The 20339-nt window shown below is 45.8% G+C and overlaps 1 protein-coding gene across 7 annotated transcripts in view; it reads right to left on the bottom strand.

Annotated features, from left to right (window-relative positions):
* Nucleotides 1–20339, bottom strand: part of LOC138566485 (cyclin-dependent kinase 17-like) — a 1557968-nt gene that overhangs the window by 1161986 nt on the left and 375643 nt on the right. For all 7 annotated transcript variants that reach the window (XM_069643847.1, XM_069643850.1, XM_069643846.1 and 4 more), the window contains one exon: nucleotides 7701–7834. In XM_069643847.1, coding sequence (XP_069499948.1) covers nucleotides 7701–7834 — 134 coding nt within the window. The remainder of the gene's footprint in view (nucleotides 1–7700; nucleotides 7835–20339) is intronic.

Below are 20339 nucleotides of genomic sequence, written 5' to 3'. Positions count from 1 at the left end.
CATGGATGGTTTGCACGCCTTCATGTTTGAATCAGACTATACTGATGAAGAAAAGGCGTGAAGACCTCCTTTGTCAAATCAGTGACACTTCGGTACCTCAACCCAGTTATATGGATGATCTATCCACTTGGTGCCAATGTCAGCAGTGTGAACCCGATACCCAAATTAAAAGGAAAGAATCTGTAGCTAGGAGAATTCGATGTGCCAGGTGTAAATTGCTGAACAGGACCATCATCACAGCTCATTACTCGTCAAAAGGACTTTCAAGCAGTAGGTCTTAACCATTCCGCTCTTCACATGCTGATAACATTGATGTATGAGCTATGTGGCCCTGTTCTGCCACGGCCTGCATTGAAATGGAAAAATGTGTCAACTAGGCTAACAATGGGGAGCCCTCAATCAGAAAACATTGTCTAGCTATATGGTAGAAATCAAGGAAGGCCACCTGGCTTTTTGAAGACATCTTCCCTACGCATTACCCCCACTGAGTGCTGGGCTACAAAATCTAAAGTTCAGGATACCAGCTGACTGTCCAAGACAATCTGGGAGCAGGTGGTTTCCTCAATTAGGGTGCGGAACAATGTAAAGAATAGGAGATAGCAGGAAGTGGGAAAGAGCAGGGATAGGAAGGCATGCCGAGCGAGAGGATAGCTTGTGAGGGTAAGGGTTGCTGTGGTAGAAGGGAATATCAAGAAGACTTGGCAAGAACTGTGTGGCGTTATGAGGGACAGAGGTTGGAGGAAAAAATTGGAGAGAGAGGAGAGTAGAATATCAGTGGCAGGTGGAGAGGCAGGCAAGAAGAGAGTTGGAACGAGCAGAACACTGGTCGTAGTGCAACATTGCAGATGTAGGAGGGACAGAGGAAAAAGAAGGGTGAAGGAAAGTTACTTCAGAGGAGGCAGGAGATGAAGAGAGAAAGTTTCCAGAGGAAGGTGAACAAGACATAAGAGAAGCTGGAGAATCCCATTCCTTATGTTAATTTCTCCAGAACCAAAGAGGGGCAGTGGGTACTGAGGGCTAGGCATAAGACCCAGCAGTGGATAAACCAAGAGGGCCAAGAAGCTGAGACAGCCATATAGGGTGAACAGCATAGTGGGACCCAGGTGGATAGCAACTGAGACTGGCAGAGCACAAGCTTACACACTCAGAGAAAGCAAACAAAAGATGAGACTTGCTACCTCTGAGCCACAATATGCATTTGGTGGGGGTTGGGTTAGCAAGCCCACTAATGACACTGAAGAACACTTGCCCTCAAGAGAGACTACCTTCAATAGATCAGGCAAGTCAGCCTGCCGGTGGCTAAGGACTGGATCTGGTGGAATTAGCCACACCACCAATGATACTAAACAAAACTTAAATGACTGCTGACCTGGACGCTCCCTCGGTTATCCGAGACCAGAAGGTTCCCTCAAGGTTGAACCTTTGTGCAACAGAACAGAAGAGGATAACAAACCCTGTGACAGGCCCTTGGGTTGTCTACTTAGCCATATTGGATGAGTGCAATAGTTTGGATCTTCTGCTCCTGGGAGTCCATCGCCAGATTCCTTCTTGCTAATGTTGTCTCCCCTTGTCTGCTGTGTTGAGCCTTCCATGCTGGCCAGATCTTCTGCTTGGCTGTGGGTTGCTGCAATCGCCGGGAAGGGGATTGGGAAACAAATACCCCATCTCATCTGCTCTTTGGGATCCCTGTGGTGCCATCAACCTTTCTCCCCAAGCACGGATCGTTTGCTGCTGGTCTGCCACTCTTCGTCTGCGGAAATCCATTGTCAAAGGATCCCTAGTCTTCCCAGAAAAGTATCAGTTGGAGTCTTCATTCATGGCTTTAAGTGCGCCGTTGTGAGAAGGCTGTTTGTTCCTCTTTTATGTTCTCTTATCAGTCAGTTACATGATGCAGGGCCAAGAAAGTGTGATGAAGGGTGACCCTTGGCAGGGGGAGGAGGTGGTGACGCAGGACTATAATGACAACGGCATGACATGCTACCTGGGACCAACAGGGGGCAGAGGGGCATTAGTCATATGACATTCATCTTCATTGATCCAGCAACAAGGAATCATAGTGAACCTAGAACTATTCTAGGATCTGTAGGTGGCTTTGTTTTGTGGACTGTTGGAACTTGAACCAAGGGCGACAACCCTACCAGAGAAAAGCACTGAGCTTTGTGAGCCTTCCCCTTACATGCATCAGTCTCCTTTCCCTTACCTCCGATTTCTTCTGAAGACTTTTCTTTTTCATTACCATCTCGGTGCTTCATTCTTATTGCATATTTTCTTGCTCTTGCTTCCTTCACTCTGCCTTTCAATTTTGTTGTACGTCTCTTGCGGACACTCCCTCTTATTGTCACTGTTCCGCTCCACATCGTAACCTGGACAATTTCATTTACCCTCCTGTTGCAGATCTTTCCAAGACCGTGAATGTTGCCCTTTGAAATCCACTTTCCCTTAACAGAATCCACTTTCCCTTAACAACAAAGTACATTCCATGTTGGACATGTCTTCTTGGTTCCAGCTTAGTTTTCTGTGTATTACCAAAACCTGGATTTCATCCAATAATACTGCCCCATTCCTGCTGCTCTTATCTCCTCTTCTTCATTTTTCTCTCACTTCCCGCCACCTTTCTGGCCGTGGTGGTGATTGTGGTGCTGGCAGGGCTCAAATCGAGGGCACACGCGGGCAGACGCCAGCCCCCCTGTCTACTTTACAGGTTGTGTGTAAAATGAAAACATTGGCCGTCTTTTATGAATGTACACCGACCTTGGGACTCGAACAACAGATCAAAGGCCAGACACTTCACCACTGCACCATATAACCTGATGAGAAATGGCAGACAGCTAAAGTTGAAATGCCACATTTCAGGACTTCATGTTCCATGGAAAACATTGGTATTGATTCTTAGAGTTTAAAACATGCACACCTTTTCCAGTTTTCAAAATACTATTAGAGGAAAATATAATCTCTTGGGTTTTTTGTGTCTTGATTTTTTGAAAGACAAATGCCATTCGTCTTGTGCAATGTGTATGGTTTTGCAAAGCCAATTGAATGAAATTGGCACATTTCATCTTGATATGCAAATTTCTGATGACGTCACATCCCATTCCTTATGTTAATGAGTCCTCTAGGACTTGGCCCGTGGGTGTTGGTATTCTCTCTCACACTTCTTCGGTCACTGATCTTCACTCTTCGAGACGCCCTTCATTTGAATATCATCTTTCCTTCTTCTCCTTGCCTTCCCCCCTTATCTTTTTGGTTATCTGCAACCCCCTCAGGCCATGTTTCCTCCTTATGTGACCATCTTGATGCTCTCTTCCTCTTAAATCTCCCTTTCTTCTTCTCGGGGACTTTAATCTCCATGTGTCAATATCTCACTCTTCTGTTCCTCTATTATCTATTCTTGGCTCTTTTCACCTTTTTCAACTTCCTACTCCCCCGTCCTCACTCCTCTGGCTCATCTCGATCATATTTTCTATTCTATTCCTATTCCGTCCTCTTTATCTGCTCTCCCACTTTCCTCTTCTGACCATTCTCTCTTCTTGCTTTCTCATTCATTTTCCTGCCTCCCCCTCCCATCTCTTCTAATGTTTCCTGCTGCAATCTTCTCTCTCTTCAAATCTCTCCTTTTTCTGCAGCACTCATCTCTTCTCCCCTCTATCGATGTCTGTTCTTCTTTAGCTGCTGATTCTGACTCTACTCTTCTGCCCTCAATACTTGCGGATACCCATAATCTTTATCCCTCTCGTAAACCCTCCCAACCTCAGATGACCCTCGGTCTGCGCTATGCCCATCGCGTCCTGTGTTGCGCAGAGCAGTGTTGGCTTAAAAACAAGGCATCCTCTGACCTTGACCTTCTGTCTTCACTCCATTCCCTCTGATTCCATGCTTCTTTCTGCTAAACAAACTTTTGTAAATGATCTATTTACCACCCTTTCATCTCATCCTCGCCAACTTTCTGATTCTTAACAATATTCTCTCACCTCCCTCTCCTACCCATACTTATCTTCTGCCTTCTTTCTGCTTCTGCACATTATTTTTCTTCTAAAACATCTGTTCTTCGTTCTTCCTTTTCCCCTTTATCTGCAAAATGGTTTCCTATTCCCTCCTCCAGTACCTATGAACTCTTTTTCCCCCCTCTCTCGGACTCCGATAACCTATTTCCCTTCGTGCTGCCCATCCTACTACTGACCCCAGTGACCCTCTTCCTTTGTACCACATCCCCCTGGCCTACTCTTCTCTTGTTCCATTCCTCCCTGCTTCATTTAACCCCTCTCTCCATTCTGCCACCTTTTCCCTCTATGAATAAACACGCTTCCATTCTCCCTATCCTCAAAAAACCCTCTCTTGATTCTTCTATTCCTTGGAAACTCTGCCTAATTTCACTACTTCTCTTTCTTTCTAAATTACTTGAGCAAATCATCTATTATCAGGTTTCCTGATTTGTTTCTATGCACTCGCTGCTTCCCTCCTATCAGTCTGGTTTTTCGGCTTACCACTCCACCGAAACTGCCCTCCTTGCTGAATCTGACACCCTTCTCTCTGTTTGCTAATCAAAACATTATTTTCTGCTCATTCTCCTAAACCTATCTGCCGTATTCGATACAGGCAACCAATCTATTTTCCTTTCTTCTTGTAGGCATCTGGGATTCTGCTCTTCTGTGCTCATTTGGTTTCACTCTTATCTTTCAAACCGTTCTCACTCAATCACCTGGTCTGGGCACTCGTTCCTCACTCTCCCTCTTTCTGATGGTGTGTGCCAGGGCTCTGTTCTAGCCCCCCTACTCTTTTCTTTATATACTATTCCTCTTGCCTCCATTATCTCTTCATTTGGTCTTTCCAATCATCCTTATGCAGACGATACGCAGCTTCTGCTCTAATTTTCCTAATTTTCTGACACCATTCACTGTACTCCTTAACTGCATGCTTTCCATCCAATCTTGGATGTCTTCTCAATATCTTCATCTTAACCCTTCTAAAACGGAAGTTCTTTTCTTCCCTGCTCCTACAACCCCCCCCTTCCATTTTCCTTCACTGCCCATATTACTTTTATTGCTAAACCTTGTCGCATTCAGCTTTTTAACACCCGCAAGACCAGTCACTTACTTACATTCAAGGGCACTAAGCTGCTAATTTCTTCTCTTTACTTTTCTCGACTTTTCTACTGCCCCAGTCTTCTTGGTCTTCCTGCCTCGCATCTAGCCGCTCTTTGGTTCATTTATCATACTTCTATACGTGTGCTGTCAGTCCTCTTTCCCCGTGACCCTATTTCCATTTCCTTGCAGCATCTCCGCTGACTTTCCCTTGAGGCTTGTCTTCTCTTTAATTCCTTCTGTATTGTTTTTAAATCTTTACATGGTCTCGTTCCTCACTATCTCTCCTCCCTTTTCTCATTCCATACTCCTCCTCGCTCTCTCCGCTTTCAATCCCTTTTTCTTTTATGAGCCCCTCTTACTCCCTATGCCACCTCCCGCTTCCGTTCCTTCTTTCTATTAGCTGTCAAACACTGGAAAGCTTTGCCTCTTTCACTTCGTTCTATCTCCTTCCATCCTCTTTTTAAACCTCAGCTCATGGTCCAACTTCTTACTTCTCCTCTTGTATCCTGATGTATCACAATTCTATTGTAATGTTATTGTTCTCTGTTCAGCGCTTAATTGTTAGAGACTATATAAATAAAAACAAAATACATACTTTTGAGAATTATTGCAACTCAGTTAACCTAACTTCAAGTCTTGCTGTGTTTTGTGAGAAATATGTTTTTTAAACCTTAGTGCAAGCTTTAACTGTTCCGTTATTCCCTCACCATATCGCAGTACTTGCACACATCACCATTCTCACACTCCAGAGTGCACACCGGTCTAGCGAGATATACACCTAGATATTTAATTTTCAGTTATACATGTCTAGTGATCCAATGTGGCCCTATGATTACTTTCAGACAAGATAGTGCATCAGCAAAACAATGCCAGGATACCCGTAATCAATATATTCTTGTTTCTCTGTAAAGGCTGCTACAGAATAGCAAAGATGCATTCTAAAATGTATTATTAAAGGAATCGCTGAATGCTCCTTTGGGTTCTAATTTGCACATTTACTGCTACCATACACCTAGGTGTCGCTCAGGATTGCGTCCATTTTAAAAGAAAATATTATGCACCACACCTTTAATGTGCAGCTAAGACATCTGTTAGAAAACTCTGAAGTATGGGATGATGAATTGTGTTATTTGTGTTTCTGATGATTTTGTATCACAGCTCTAGTTCCCAAGAGAGCAGGGGCCCTTTTCAAGCTCATAGTACATACTGAGCTTGTGGGCCGGTTTCTTTTGCTTTAACCAGTGTCCAGATGTGTAAAAGGGAGTCGATATGAAGCAAGAGCCGTCAAGGGACATCAGGTCAAACCCTGGATTGTGTGCCTCTTGGAATGCATATCAGCAAGTCTGAGTGTTGGGTGCATCAAACAGGGTCCCATCTCCACATAGACAGTAATTAATCAGTAAAAGTCCAGGAAATGCAGCCGTTAGGCACTTGGATTGGCATTTCTTCTTTTTTTTTTTACTGAGCGCTTTATACAACATAATTTTTACTAAGAATTTTGTAAGGCGCTTTATACAACATAATTGTGTTTCAAATCACCACAAGGCTAAATGGGAAGGGAAAAGGAGACATAATTACAATAGCAAAACATTAATATACAGTTGTGGTCCTATTAGGCCTTGTGGCTTTCAGCCGTGCAAATGCACTGAGCAGAAGCGCAGAGGAAGGAAGGGAGCACAGAGGTGTGGACAAGTACCTGAGGAGGGCCCGGGAGGGAAGTGCTAAGAGGAGCCAAGGAGGAGAACCTCAGGTTAAGTGCTGGGTCAGGTGACTCTTAAGGTGTGGGATGTGGAGCCACCAAGCAGGGGCCTGCAAGCAGTGCAGGGAGGGGGGACTGGCAGGAAGGGCCTGGAACCTTTCTCCTGGGCCTCAGGTCCAGATTCAAGACCCTGGCTAGGTCTTTTTGCACAATACAGATCTGATGAGCCGAATGTAGAGCTTATCACGTCTGGAAAAAGGTGTTAAAGCAGGTTCTAAAAGAAACAGTTACCTGGCTCTTCTCCAGGACGAAAATGTTGATGCACTGAGAAAGGTCTGAAAACATGGATTTACTCCTTGTTTTGATCTAGCAACAAAGTTTTCCATGGCAGGAGAAGGTGCATAAGGTAGCCACAATGTGCATATTCAGAACAATGATGCCCGTGAGTGAGGCAAAGGAGACCTAGAATATATGACTGTAGACTGGCTACACCTGCATGCTTTAAAGAAGGTTGTTGAGGTCTAAATGGTAGAGAAGAATTATCTGAGAGGAATCCAGTTGGATGGAGGGATGCAGCCCACCAATGCAAAATACCAATAAAAATTTTAAAATGTCAAACGTCAAAAGAATAGGCTGCTCTGGAAATGGTCCATCTGTGAGAAGGGACTCGGATATGAATGGCGGTGCAAGGGGGGGGGGGGCAGCTCAGGTGGAGCTGCACCTACACACTGGCCTCCAGTGCCTTTTCTATGCTTGGAAAGCAATGTCATGTTCTCAGCACAAGTAGCCAAGGAGACTGTGAGCGAGGGGGCAGTACAAACCACATATATAAGATATTTACGTAGATAATTTCATAAATAACTGTTGAGTATGACAGGAACAAACTCCAGCAAAAACCAAGTCGGTCTACTTTAACTTACTTCAGTTGATATGCGTCTGTGGTGGTGGTTTCTCATTCTAACTCGAACCGGCGACTGTATCTCATCTGAAGATGTCCCAGAGGCTTGGTCACTCTCTCCATCTGAACCCATTTTCACATTCTCGTGGACGATGCCTGAAATCAACATTGTATAATTACCACAGTTTTAACTATACTGCATGTTACAAGCACATCGAAAGAGTACAAAAAAAGCATTTGGTTTTATAATTGACACTTTTTTAGATGCAAATTAGCACAATAAAAATAGAAACCACATTAGATGATGTTCTGGATAAGGGATACCATCAGCGAAAGGTAAATCAATAAGCTTTGATAAAGGGATAGTACCGAGTGATTTTATTTATATCACGCTCATACACAAGTGTTTCAGCGCGCGAGCGGCAGAGCCTAACCATGTGTCCCAGAGCACTCCCTAACCACCTCATTCATAACATGCTGTCAGAGAAGTTTGAAACTGACTCTCTACCTGTGCTCCCTGGGGTACAGGAGAATTTACACCACAGGACCCAGGGAGGAAGGACGGCCCAAGAAATCGACAATTTTGCAGCATTAACCTCCTCCAAAACTATAAAGCATCACAGAATCATATGGTGGCAGGGAAATCTGGGATAAAGTACCAGGCTCAGGGGCAATAAAAGAGCCTCTGTTCAGTCTATCTGGAAGAAGGAAAGTAGGAGTGAAAACAAGGGTTGGGAGAGCTGAAAGACCAGAGCTGGCTGTGGGACTAGAGCCAGCTCAAAAGGCCTATGAGCATTAAGGAGCTAGTGAGAGCTGAATGTTCAGGAGTGCTGAGAGACCCAGGCGCATGAAGAGACTGCAAAGTCACAGGCACTGGAGAAACCAAAAGATCCACGGCAGAGGGTGGAAAGGGCAACATGTCCATCAGGGGGAGAAGGGCACTGTTATGACGGAATTCTATTTTTGGGGATTCTAGGGTGACATTTCAGGGCCCCTCAAGGGTTTCCTTTTCCCAACTATACTTTGGATTGCTGACCTATTTGGGGTGGCCAGAAGTACTTTTCCTAAGGTCTCCCTGCCATTGCAATCCTTTTTGCGCTACTTAATGTATATGGTATTGGGTCTTTATTCAGTTACTTGCGGAGTACATCTTTCACAGATATAAATGTAGGACCTGCTAATACTACCTCTCAGCTTCATTCTCTTTACTCCTCACAGAAGAGAATCCTGCCAGACCTACCTGTTCAAATGCTACATTATTATAGACCATTTAATCCATCAGCCTAAAGCCTCCCAGAACACCTGATATGATGCAGCACTGCCCACAACAGTGAAAAAAGCACAGTGACCTCAGCTGATGAATGGAAGTGACCAGTCGTAGTGAGGTCACTGTACAATGTGAGGAAGGAAGCGATTAACCCTCTGCATGCCAGGCTGCAACCAAAGTAAATGAAACACACTAAATAAACATCAATGCTGTTGCTGGCCCAAATTTAAACAGGTGGCTGCACTTTCATGTACACATTTGTATGAAAAGCATGAACATGAATGCCATGTTCTGTTCAGTTGCATATTTTAATGGGTCTGTTCCGAAACTGTTGATGCATTATAATGTGGAACATTTTCAACTTGTCAAAAGGTACACGCCATCTGCCATTAGCTACTCCCTCACAAACACAATCATTTGGAGACGCAAGGACTATTTTTGTTCAACAACAACATGTCAACCACCTGCACAAAGAAACATAAGCTGATGGCAGAGAAAGACTTCGTGAGCAGAGCAGATTTGCCTGCCCACCTTCTCTTTGCAGAGCAATTACGTATGATGCTATTTGTGATGCTCAACACCTTTACCGAGATTCTGTTAAATCCACAAACCTGCCTATTCTGAATGTTTTAACACTATGAAATGTCTAAATCGTTCAATATCAGAAACCCAGAAAGAAAAGATATACACCATGTTTTGACTTTACAGGACCGTTTCCTTATAAAACCCGTCCGGTAAAACCATAAAACCTGCTGGCAGTTGGGAACGGAACATTAACAGCAATCAAGCTGGAAACGAGGAAATGCAAAACATACAAAAAACAACTTATGCCCGGAAAAGGAACTGTTGCGAATAGCTTTCAATGGGCAAGTTATTTTGTACTGCACAGTTTTCCGCTTTGAAAAGTACTTTGGCGAATGGGCTGAAAAGCGGTTACTGCATTTCAAATCAACGTTAGACCCAAGACTTCGAGAACATTGCGCTGAGACACTCATGGAATGGGTGGACATTCAACTATATATTGCTTTAAATATAAATATGGGCAGTGCTGCTGAGTGCTTCAAGAAACATGGACAGTTTTGAATGGACTAGAAGACTGAACTGATTTGTCTCTGGTTTTGTTTGGGGAAGCTCCGACATAGAATATATAGGTGGTTTGCGGCCCAATCAAGCCTACCATAGATGTATTTATTTGGTTAGAGCGCCAGTCCGTTCCCGCAATTGTTTTGCCTTAGACAATTTTGTTTTGCCCTAGACATTTAAAGACTCACTAACATCACCCTCACCTTCCACATATATGATGCATACCGAATCCTCATTCATGCTCTTGACCGTAGCCCCTGATGGTTTAGGTGTAGTAGAAAAGACAAAACCGATCGTGTGTCACAAGAAAATAGATCAATTCAGAACGGTACTGAAGCAACGGGCTATCGAGACTGGGGATAGGATAAAACAGATTCTAGATTGGTAAAATGGGTTCTCGGGTAGTTCACTTCCCCACGGCGTACTGCAGCCCTATCATAAAGGGGTGAGGGGTGTATTTGGGCAAATTTGTCAACTTCTAAATGTTTGGCTACCCAATTTCATTGGAATGACACTAGCCCAGCTACTCAGAGAATTGCAGTTGACCTACCAAACCACCAAGGCCAATGGGACAACCCCTTTTGACAAAATCAAGACCCTCTTGCGTAAGGTCGAGCAGAGTCTAGTTTTCCAGCAAAGGTTACGAGAAACCAGTTTACTCCCCCAACGAAACACCTTCTGGTGTTGGCTGGAAAGATTCAAAATCTCATCAGCCAATGGTGGGGAGAAAGGCGCTACCCAGGCGACGACGATGCACAGCGCCCCCGCTGAGAAACATTTCCGAGCTGCAAGCAGGATACCCGAGTATATCAAAGATGAGGAATACGTGGGAGGGCACAATCCATTCGAAGTAGGTAAATTCCACCACTTATAACCCTGAAGCGGCAGGATGAGGGCAAAAGAAAACTACTGGCCCCACCCGTTGTCAAACCTCAAGGGGTAACAGATACCACTGGCAGTAGAGGGAAGATCCTTCCAACCCAATTCTTTCTTATGTGGAGAAAAGGGACATTTCGCCCATGTATGTCCCAAAAACCAACTCAAAGGACCCATGGAAATAGTGTGTTTTGATGTGGAGGTAATGGGAGAAGATGGGGATTAGAACCCTCGGAAGAAACATACATCCTCAGGTGTCATACTCGCTCCTTGCAAGCTTGAGAGACGATTAAAATCAAACAAACCTGGGCAACGGCCTTAATCAATTCAGGAAGTAGACTGATGGCTGTCTGGTTAGACCTTATCTACCCTAACCCTTCGATTTATAGGAAGCCATACAGATAAACTGTGTAAATGGAGATGCAGAGGTATGCCCCAAAATACCACTGACCTTGGAGGTCCGCGGAAATCAGACACCGCTAAAAGTAGCGATAGTTCCCAGACTCCCGGAGGAAGTGAGAAATCCAAGGTCTTCCTCTCCTCTCCCCATTTGGGACTAGGGAGGTGAGGCTGCTACGCTTAACACCCCCTAGAGGACCGGGCAAGTGGGATCCCACTGAGGGTGACTCCAGGTTAGGCGATAGGAAATCCCCAGAAAGGGATACAAGTTATCCTCCCTTTCCCAAAAACTCTAATACCTTTGTATCTGGGAGCTGAAACACACAATCTAAAACTTCCTGTTGTAACGGCTGGTTTGGTTTCTGACCCCAGTATCCACTGTCTTCGCCCGAAAGAGCCAAACAGGAGATGGACAAGCACAATGAAGGAGCACCTGATAAAGAGCCAAACAAACAGAAGTGGAAAGAGAGGCCTGCAGAGCTTGCGAGTGCTGGAGACACGTGGGAGGTATTGCGAGAGAACACCAGGTGTGGCACTCAAACTGGTGGTGGGTGCCGTGAAGAAGTCACAGTGCCCACCGAGCAAGGAGCTGGAAGTGTCCGGCTGAGAGGAACGAAGGAAAGTGATAGACTGGAGTGCATGGAAGCCTCCATCCTAGTCCACCGGAAGCCAGCAGGAAGCAATAGCAAGCCACTTCTGACGCAGAACCCAGTTGATGAGTCACATAACGGCTCTGTGTCAGACGGACTCACTGACCCTCCCGCGGAGCACCGCTGAGAAGATGAAGTAACGCAGTGGCTCCGGGGTAACGGGAAAAAGGCAGAGAAGCAAAAGCAAGGAGAATGCTGAGAAGCACTGAGGCGAGGAGAGCTCAGAGAGACCCAAGGGGAGAGGGCACAGGACAACCCCTAAAATGCAGAGAATACCAAGAAACCCCAGGTGGGGAGAATACCAAGAAACCCCAAGGCAGGGAGAAAACCAAGAGATCCCCAAGGAGGGATGAAAACCAAGAGATCCCCAAGGCGGTGTGAAAACCAAGAGATCCCCAAGGAGGGGTGAAATCCAAGAGAACCCAAAACCACAGGACTACCCAGAGACACTAAGGTGGGGAGTGCAAGGGAAAACTCCAGAGTGGGGGATGAGAACAAACCCTAGAGGAGGCAACGAGAGACTGAGGCAAACCACGGTCTGTAAAAAGACCCGGGTGAGAGAGATAAGAAACGAGAAAGACCTTGGGAAAAAACAGTTGAGAAGGAAAGAGACGGAATAGACACTCAGTGCATGGTTGGAACTGCGCCACTAGGTGAGTATGGTAGGGGTCAGAAACCAGCCACTGTCTCTTTATCCAGGAAATGGCCTAAAGTATGTCTTTGCTGGATGTGATTTTCCTTTGTAGTGGTACGGACAGAACTCTGGATAAAATAGGATTCCGGACCGAGGACTTCATTTTATGCAAGATACCCTGACAAGCAGCCTTTTTACGTCTTCTCTTTGTACAGTAGGGCACAGAATCCTAGACTTAGTGACAACGTATTCCTTGATTTTTCATTCAAGAATAAAGAAACTATTTAGATTGCATGTTGCTGTATCTGCCTCCCATTTCTGACCTATCACAATACAGATGAGCGCTGGTCTGATTTCTGAAATATTCCATGCAACTCTTTGTAGACTGGGTAGCAACTCAGTGTGTAAAATTATAAAATTGAGCACTACTCTGCTTGCTTGATTGATTGATCGATCGATCTGCAGTAGTTTGCCTTATATGGAGCCTCATCAAACAAATCGGCCACAGGGTGAATTACTAAGCTTCATAACTCTGCGTCTCAGTTGAGGCCTTTCACGATACTGGTTGCTGGTGAATGCAAGAGGCAATCAAAGTTCGACAGATCTGCTGTAAAGCCACACGCTGAAAACACAGTGAGTGGTGACGGTGTGCAATGAAAGACTGCAACAGGAGAATACAACTCCACGCAGAAAGATATAATCCAAAAAGAACAAGAACCTGGTTTGAGAGATATGTTAAAAGATCTAAAACAACTCCAGTATCTCCATGGACAATAAGATTGGTGCTCTTACTAACAAAACAGAAGTGTGTCAATACCAAGTAGAGCAACTTTGCGGACGATACGACTTGTATAAAAATGTTAAGGAAAGCACTAATCAAAATTATAGACAAAAATAACTTTAATCGAGATTGAAATGCAACACTATTCGAATACTGGGCTTGACTAGGTCAGCTGCACATGTTCCATGGAGGTTTTGCTTAGGAAAGAATATTACCTAAACTGCCTGCCGTACAGAGCAGACAGGTCCTTGAGCTCAATGCCTAATCCCAGTTAACCTTCAAAATGAATCGTATCACAAATCTGCAATTACAGGGATAGAGACGCAAATATTTAAAGCAGCAAAGGATATGAGCCAACTTAAATATGGCACCGCATATCTACAAATATACCCTGACTTCAGTGATACAGTTCAGGCTGGCGGAAAACACTCAATGATGTCAAGAACGTTCAATGAACTAAATATTCAGCATCAAATGTAATTTCCTGCAAAACTGAAAATAATCCACCAATATAAAGCTCACTGCTTTGAACTCCCGGACCAATCTTTATATACTGTACACTGAAAAACAATTGCACATCGCCTTGACCAGAGCACGCAGTCAAACCCAGGGGTCAGTATTCAGGTTGGACCAAGTCAACTAGTACCAAATTTAATAATAATGTTAAACCAAGCGTGCAGCTGACCGTTACTGAGATCATCTGTAAAGATGAAATAGGGATACTGCTAAATGATTTTAAAAAAGTGCCTCTGAATATGGAGAGACTGGGTGTGACATGGATATAACTACCCTCCCCCCCCCACGAGAGTGCATTAGCGAGGAGAGGGAAATATTGTTCTTTTAGATCTGTCGGATGAGATCATCCACTGTTAGTTATGGAAAACAGTGTGGAGGGAAATGGTATGGAATTGTGGTTAGCACATAGTTTATATCCATGTACAATGCATGTCATTGTTGTAATCAAATGCGCTGAAAAGTAATTTGTTTTAATTTTCAAAACAATGATGCAGTATGATAAATGATAACTCTGTTGACCGATAGATAACCTTAAAGGTAGCAAAAGGTCAGTATCCAGGTTTGGCAAAGAATTATTAACAATTTAATAATAATGGGAAGCCAAGCGTGTAGCTGACTGTTGTTGAGATCATCTGCACAGCTGAAAGGATACCGCACACAAAAAAGAAATTAAAAAGTGTATATGGAGGCACGGTTTGTGACACAGAAAGAACTGCCCCGAAGAGCGCATTACGGAGGAAAGTGAAATATTGTTATTTTAGTTTCGGAGAGTTGAATAATCCACTGTTATTTGGGAAAAACCGTGGTAGTATGAGGAGTAGTACGAGATTGTGGTTTTTAGCAGTTGGTTTATATCCAAGTGCAATACAGTTCACTGTTGTAATTAAACGTGTTGAAGTCAATTTTCCAGCATGGTTAAGAATAACTCTGTTGATCAAGAACCTTAAAAGGTAGCGAAAATTAAAACAGATGTATGGCATGGAATATCAGAGGGCTAAACAAAAAGATTACTTTGAGGAAAGGGTTGGCTTATCTAGGAGAAACAGAATTAATATTTTGTTTCGGCAAGAGACGCATATGACAAATGAGCATCATAAATTGATAGCTAAAAATGGAGACATCGTAAATGGTAGTCTTCGTACACTCACCATTTGCATGCTCTCACGATCCTGGTGAAATGTGCCCCATTTGTGATAAAATCTTACCAATTAAATCTTACCAATCCGATACTGACGGGAGAGATGTCCTAGTACATGGAATGTTGCAGGGGTGTTGCTTACTCTCCTGAATGCTTATGGACCAAATGAAGAGGATCCCTGATTTTATAAACAAATACAGGAACAATGTTCACCCTATTATGATTTTAATATACTTACAGGGGGAGATTTAAAAGTAGTACTTGATAACAAAGAGAGCATCTGTCAAAGTCCTAGAATAAATGTCCTTTTTCAATTTGTATGATGTTTCGAGTTGTATTCTGGAATTGATTGATTGGTTATTTATTACGCGCCTATACACAAGTGTTTCAAAGAGCAACCAGGCAAGGGAGGGAGAACAAGGGGCAGACAAGACAAACGATTTTACTAGGTCTATTGTCTTTTAGATTGTGCAAGTGCGCAACAAGCAGTGCAGGGGAGAGGGCAAGGGGGAAGTACACCCAGAGCAGCTGGGCTCCGAGTTAAGTGCATGAAAGGCTGGGCCTACAGGGAGCAACCCAGCCAGATAGTGCAAGGAAGACTGGCGCCAGTGCAAGGTGGGCCAGCCGGCAAGTGCATGGGGACTGGTCGGAGGGTGGTGCGGGGGGGCCAGGTGCCCTGTAAGACTCAGATGACACCAAGCAGCCAGTCAGATGAGAAGAAGCAAGGTTAGGTTAGCAGGGGAGAGGGAGTGCGAAAGAGGAGGAGTAAAGGAAGGAGTAGCTGACAGAAGTTAAGGAGATCCGGCTCAAGGTAAAGAGAGATCTACCGCCCCCATTCTATGCTTGGAGAAACGATTGACCCGCAGAGAGTTAGAGCTAGACGAGTGGAGGGCTCTAGAAGAAAGGTATTTAGGAAGAGATAGTTGAAGATAGTGAGGGCCACGGCCCCAGAAAGCCTTGTGGACTATGCAGAGGGTCTTGACTTTGATCCTTGCAGCCACAGGTAGCTAGTGGAGGGATTTCAGGGCCGGAGAGAGATGCTGTCCCTGGACCAAGGGTAAGTCTTGCGGTCCAGTTCTGGATGAGTTAAAGAGAGTGAAGAGTACAGTTAGGCAAATTGAGAAAGAGGCTGTTGCAGTAGTCCAGCTTAGAGAGAACCAGAGCTCTGGAGACAGTGAGCTTCTGGGGGGGGGTGAAAAAGGGAGAAAACCTCTTACGAGGTGCAGCTAGAAATAGTGGGAAGAGGAGGAGAGAGTGGAGTCAAAGATGATCCCAAGGATTTTTGCCTCACAAGAGGTTGAGAGGAGAGGGCCCAAGGAGGGCAGCCAGAGTGAGGGAGAAAAGCGGGAGCAGCGGTCCCAATGAGAAGGATATTAGTCTTACTGGCATTAAGGCAGAGATCGGTAGAGGCGCTTCATGCCCGAATAGCAGACAGACAGTCAGGGATGAGCAAAGAGGAGGCCGAGGGTAGCCTGAAAGAACTGCGCGTCATCCACATAACACTGAAAGTTAGAGGAAAAGGTAGAGATCAGGAGGGCCAAAGGGGCCAGATACACCTTGAAGAGCCAGGGTGAGAGGATAGAGCCCTGGGGGACACCACATGTGGAGAGAGGTGGTGGAGAGAAAGGACCCAAGCTGAACCTGACTGGGTCGGTCCAGGAGGAAGGAGGTCAGCCATGCCAGGGCCTGATCCGTGATGTCCACGATCTCGCGGAGACGATTAATCAGGATGGTGTGGTTCACCGTGTCAAATGCAGAGGAAATATCAAGGAGACTGAGGACAGTGGGGGTGGGGGAGCTGGAGACCATGTTAGAAAGCAGATCTTCACAGGTGTTCAGGAGAGCAGTTTGATGGTAATGGAGACAACCAACAGATTCAGTGTGGAGGGTTAGCTGGGAGATAGCAAACGTCTCCAGGAGTTTATCCAGGAAGGGGGTGATAGAGATCGGGCTATAGTTTGCCGGAATGAAGGGGTCGGCAGAAGGCATTTTTAGTAGAGGGTGCAAAAGGGAGTACTTGAGAAGAGGGCAAGAAACCAGTGGCGAAGGAGTGATTACAGAAATTGGTCAAGGCTGGAGCGAGAGAGACAATGTTGTCCTTATGGTTCTGGCGGAGCAGGGGGGTCACCTGTTTGGATGAGACTTTCAAAGACCGGACTTGTCTAGAAACATCAGGTGTTACAGGAGAGGAGGAGGAGGGAAGGAGGAGGAAAAGAAGAGGGAAGGAGGGGCGGCCAAGGAGGGCATGAGAGAGGTAGAGGGCGATAGAGGAGAAGAAGGTTGCCAGACATTTCGTCGAAAAAAATTTGTCGACCAGACAAATGGTGGAACCAATTTGGTCGAAAACCAAATGGTCGAAATTTTTTTTTTTTTTAACCCTTTTTTTTGGGGGGGGGTCCCCCCAACCCCCTTTTGTTCTCTAAAAACCCCTTTTTTAACTAAACGAAAACCCGAAAAATAAATATATAAATAAAAAAAATTCGACCATTTGGTTTTCGACCAAATTGCGTCGACCAAATTGCAGTCGACCAGTTTTTTTTCGACGAGTTGACTGGACACCGGAGAAGAAGAGGGGAGTGTGGACAAGATGTCCTGTGTTTTAGTGGTGAAATGAGAAGCCAAAGCCATGCAGAGGGCCTAGGTGGGTGTAGTAGAGGTAGATACTGCAGTAGGATTGTCCAACTCCTTGCAGATTTTGAAAAGATGTCTGTTTTGTTAGAGACCACAGATATGCTGGCTTAAATATGGACCCTCATCTTAGAGAAGATGGAGTCTGTATTGCCTTTGGAGCAGGCAGCAGGCCAGTTTGTTAGACGGTGCACCCGATGCCCCCCCCTCCTCCTACTTCTGCTCAGAAAGTCTGCACTTTTGTCTCAGAGCGGCCAGATCGGGGTCATACCAAGAGTTGCACTTGGTGGCAGGCTTCAGGTGGATCCTCATGACAGGGTCAAGGATATCCAGAGTGTTAGAGATCGAAAGGTGTAGGTTTGAAAGGGCTGTGTCAGAGTGGGAGTCAGCTGCAGGAGTAGGTGGGGGAGAGAAAGTGGAGGCAAAGGCAGTCACTGACACTTGCTTCATAGAACGAAAGACCGCAAAGGAAGGTGGAAGTGCCGGGTGGGGCTTTGCCAGGGGTCTGAAGAGATGAGGTTCACACAAGGTGTGTCCAGCTGAGTGCGTCGGACCAGAAGGTAGAATGGAGAGAGGAAAGAGGTGCATATGTTGCAGAGAAGCCCAGAGGATGGGCCTGGGAAGTCCAGGTGGATGTTAAGATCCCCAAGGAAGAGAAGCTGAGAGGTAGAGGATAGGAGGTGAGGTCAGTCCATTCAGAGAGGAAGAAGGTGAACTGACCAGGTGGCCTGTAGATGGTGACCAAGGTCAGGGAGAGGCTGGGAGAGAGAGCTGCAGACCAGCATTCAAAGGAAGACAAGATCTGAGTGGGGATGATGAAAGCAGGAATCCACTCAGGTAAGATCAGGGCCACTCCACCTCAGGGTCTGTTGGACCTGGGCTCAGCGAGGATCTTGAAGCCCTCACGGAGGAGTGTGTCAAAACATGTGACAGAGCTGGCCTTGAACCATGTCTCAGTAAGAGCGAAATAATCCAGGTCCAGGATTTCAAGGAGGTGGCAGATGTCAGGAGTGTTTGACAGCAGAGGGAGAGTTGAGAGTAGCTACGTGGAGCAGGTTGCCACTTTTGAAAGACATCCGGGGACGGGCATATGAGAGAGGAGTACCTATCGGGAGTGGCAGAGGAGCCAGAAAGGTGGAAGGAGGAGGTGGCAGAGAAGCCAGAGAAGTGTTAGATGGGAAGGAAGCCGGGTGGGGGGGGGGGGGAGGGGCAGCTGTGGCAAGGGAGCCACGGGGTGGGGGGGGGGGCAGTAGATGGCAGAGAAGTCAGAGAGGTGGAAGATGGAGGTGGCCAAGGGGCCAGAGAGGAAGTAGCTGGCAAAGGAGCAAGAGAGGTCAAAGAGGGAGGTAGCAGAGGAGCCAGAGCAGTGGTAAAACGAGTAGCAGAAGAAGGAAGGGAGGCGCCTATCAAATAGTAGGAGATTGTGCTCAGGACCATGACGGTGCCACTTAGATTGACATTAACGACGACTCTAGAGGACAGGAAGGAGGCCAAGAGGATCTTCCACCTGCTACCACCATTAATGGGAGAAGAGGAAGAAGGAGAGAGAAGTGTGACCATATGAAAGGTCCATAGGTCGAGAGAAGGAACGTAAAAGAGGATGTCCGTGAGAGTCTATCTAGAGGAGGCACTGACATGGGTGTCAGCAATGGGAAGGCCTGGATTGGAGACCAGGGTATCCTTCTTGAGCTTCTTCTGTCCAGACATAGTGAGAGGAGTAGGATAGGAGATGGAGAAGATGGGGGGGGGGGGGGGGATTGAGAGCACCATAGAGGGTGAGATAGGGGAAAGGGAAGGGCAGAAGAGAGGAGCAGAAAACAAGGAGGCACTGCACAGAGTTACGCCACAAAAGGTGCACAGGAGGAGATTAGGGAAATAGGGGGTAGGGAGAATGGAGGGAAACAACAGGCAGCAGCAGAGCACAGAAAGAGACAAGCAACAAGGGCAGCAAACCAGCAGTGAGTGGAAACGGCGGTGGAAGCCAGCCAGGCTCAGCTCAGCCTAGAGAGGCAAAAGGCCTAGTGGACACCAGTGGTAACCGAGTGAGAGGGAACCTAGAGAAAAAGAGAAAGGCCTGGTGGATACATCAATAAGCCGTGTGCAAGCACATGCAGGAACACTCACGAAAAGGAAAAAAAGCAGGAAAATGCATGAGAAATTCACAGAAGCAGTGATGGAGGCCAAAACATTCATTAAGTGTGCGAAGGAGGCGGGTACTGCATTATAAAACACTTCGGCAAAGACAAAGCGCTTGCGCGAAGTGTATTGCAAAGTGTTCCGTCGGTGAGGATTTGACGTGTTGCTAAAGAAAGCAACAGCTTTAAACTTGTCCTGCGAACCTGCGCAGGCCCCTTTAACAGCAGGAGGCGGGGACTGCATTATGAAACATGTCGGCAAACGCAAAGTGTTTGCGTGATTGCAAAGTGTTCCGTGTTCGGCGGGAAGAGCACGGAATCAACTTTTGGCCCCTGGTTGGAGAAGCACAGTTGAGGCGCCTGCAGATGTTTCCATCGGGTGGTGAGTACCCCATTCAGCTAGTTTGTGAGATGCTTGTGAATGGATTGGGCTTTAATCTAACAAAGCCTCAACTTCAACAGAAACATGTATGAAGTAACGGACATCAACAGAGTGTTCTAACAGGTTCTGCCATTGTAATGCCACTCCTACATAGTTTGAAAAGCACAGCCAC

The sequence above is a fragment of the Ambystoma mexicanum genome, chromosome 2p (genome assembly GCF_040938575.1).
Source record: "Ambystoma mexicanum isolate Mex_15411 chromosome 2p, UKY_AmexF1_1, whole genome shotgun sequence".
Taxonomy (NCBI): domain Eukaryota; kingdom Metazoa; phylum Chordata; class Amphibia; order Caudata; family Ambystomatidae; genus Ambystoma; species Ambystoma mexicanum.
Note: the sequence above shows the minus strand (reverse complement) of the source record. Positions and strands in the feature narration are given on the sequence as shown.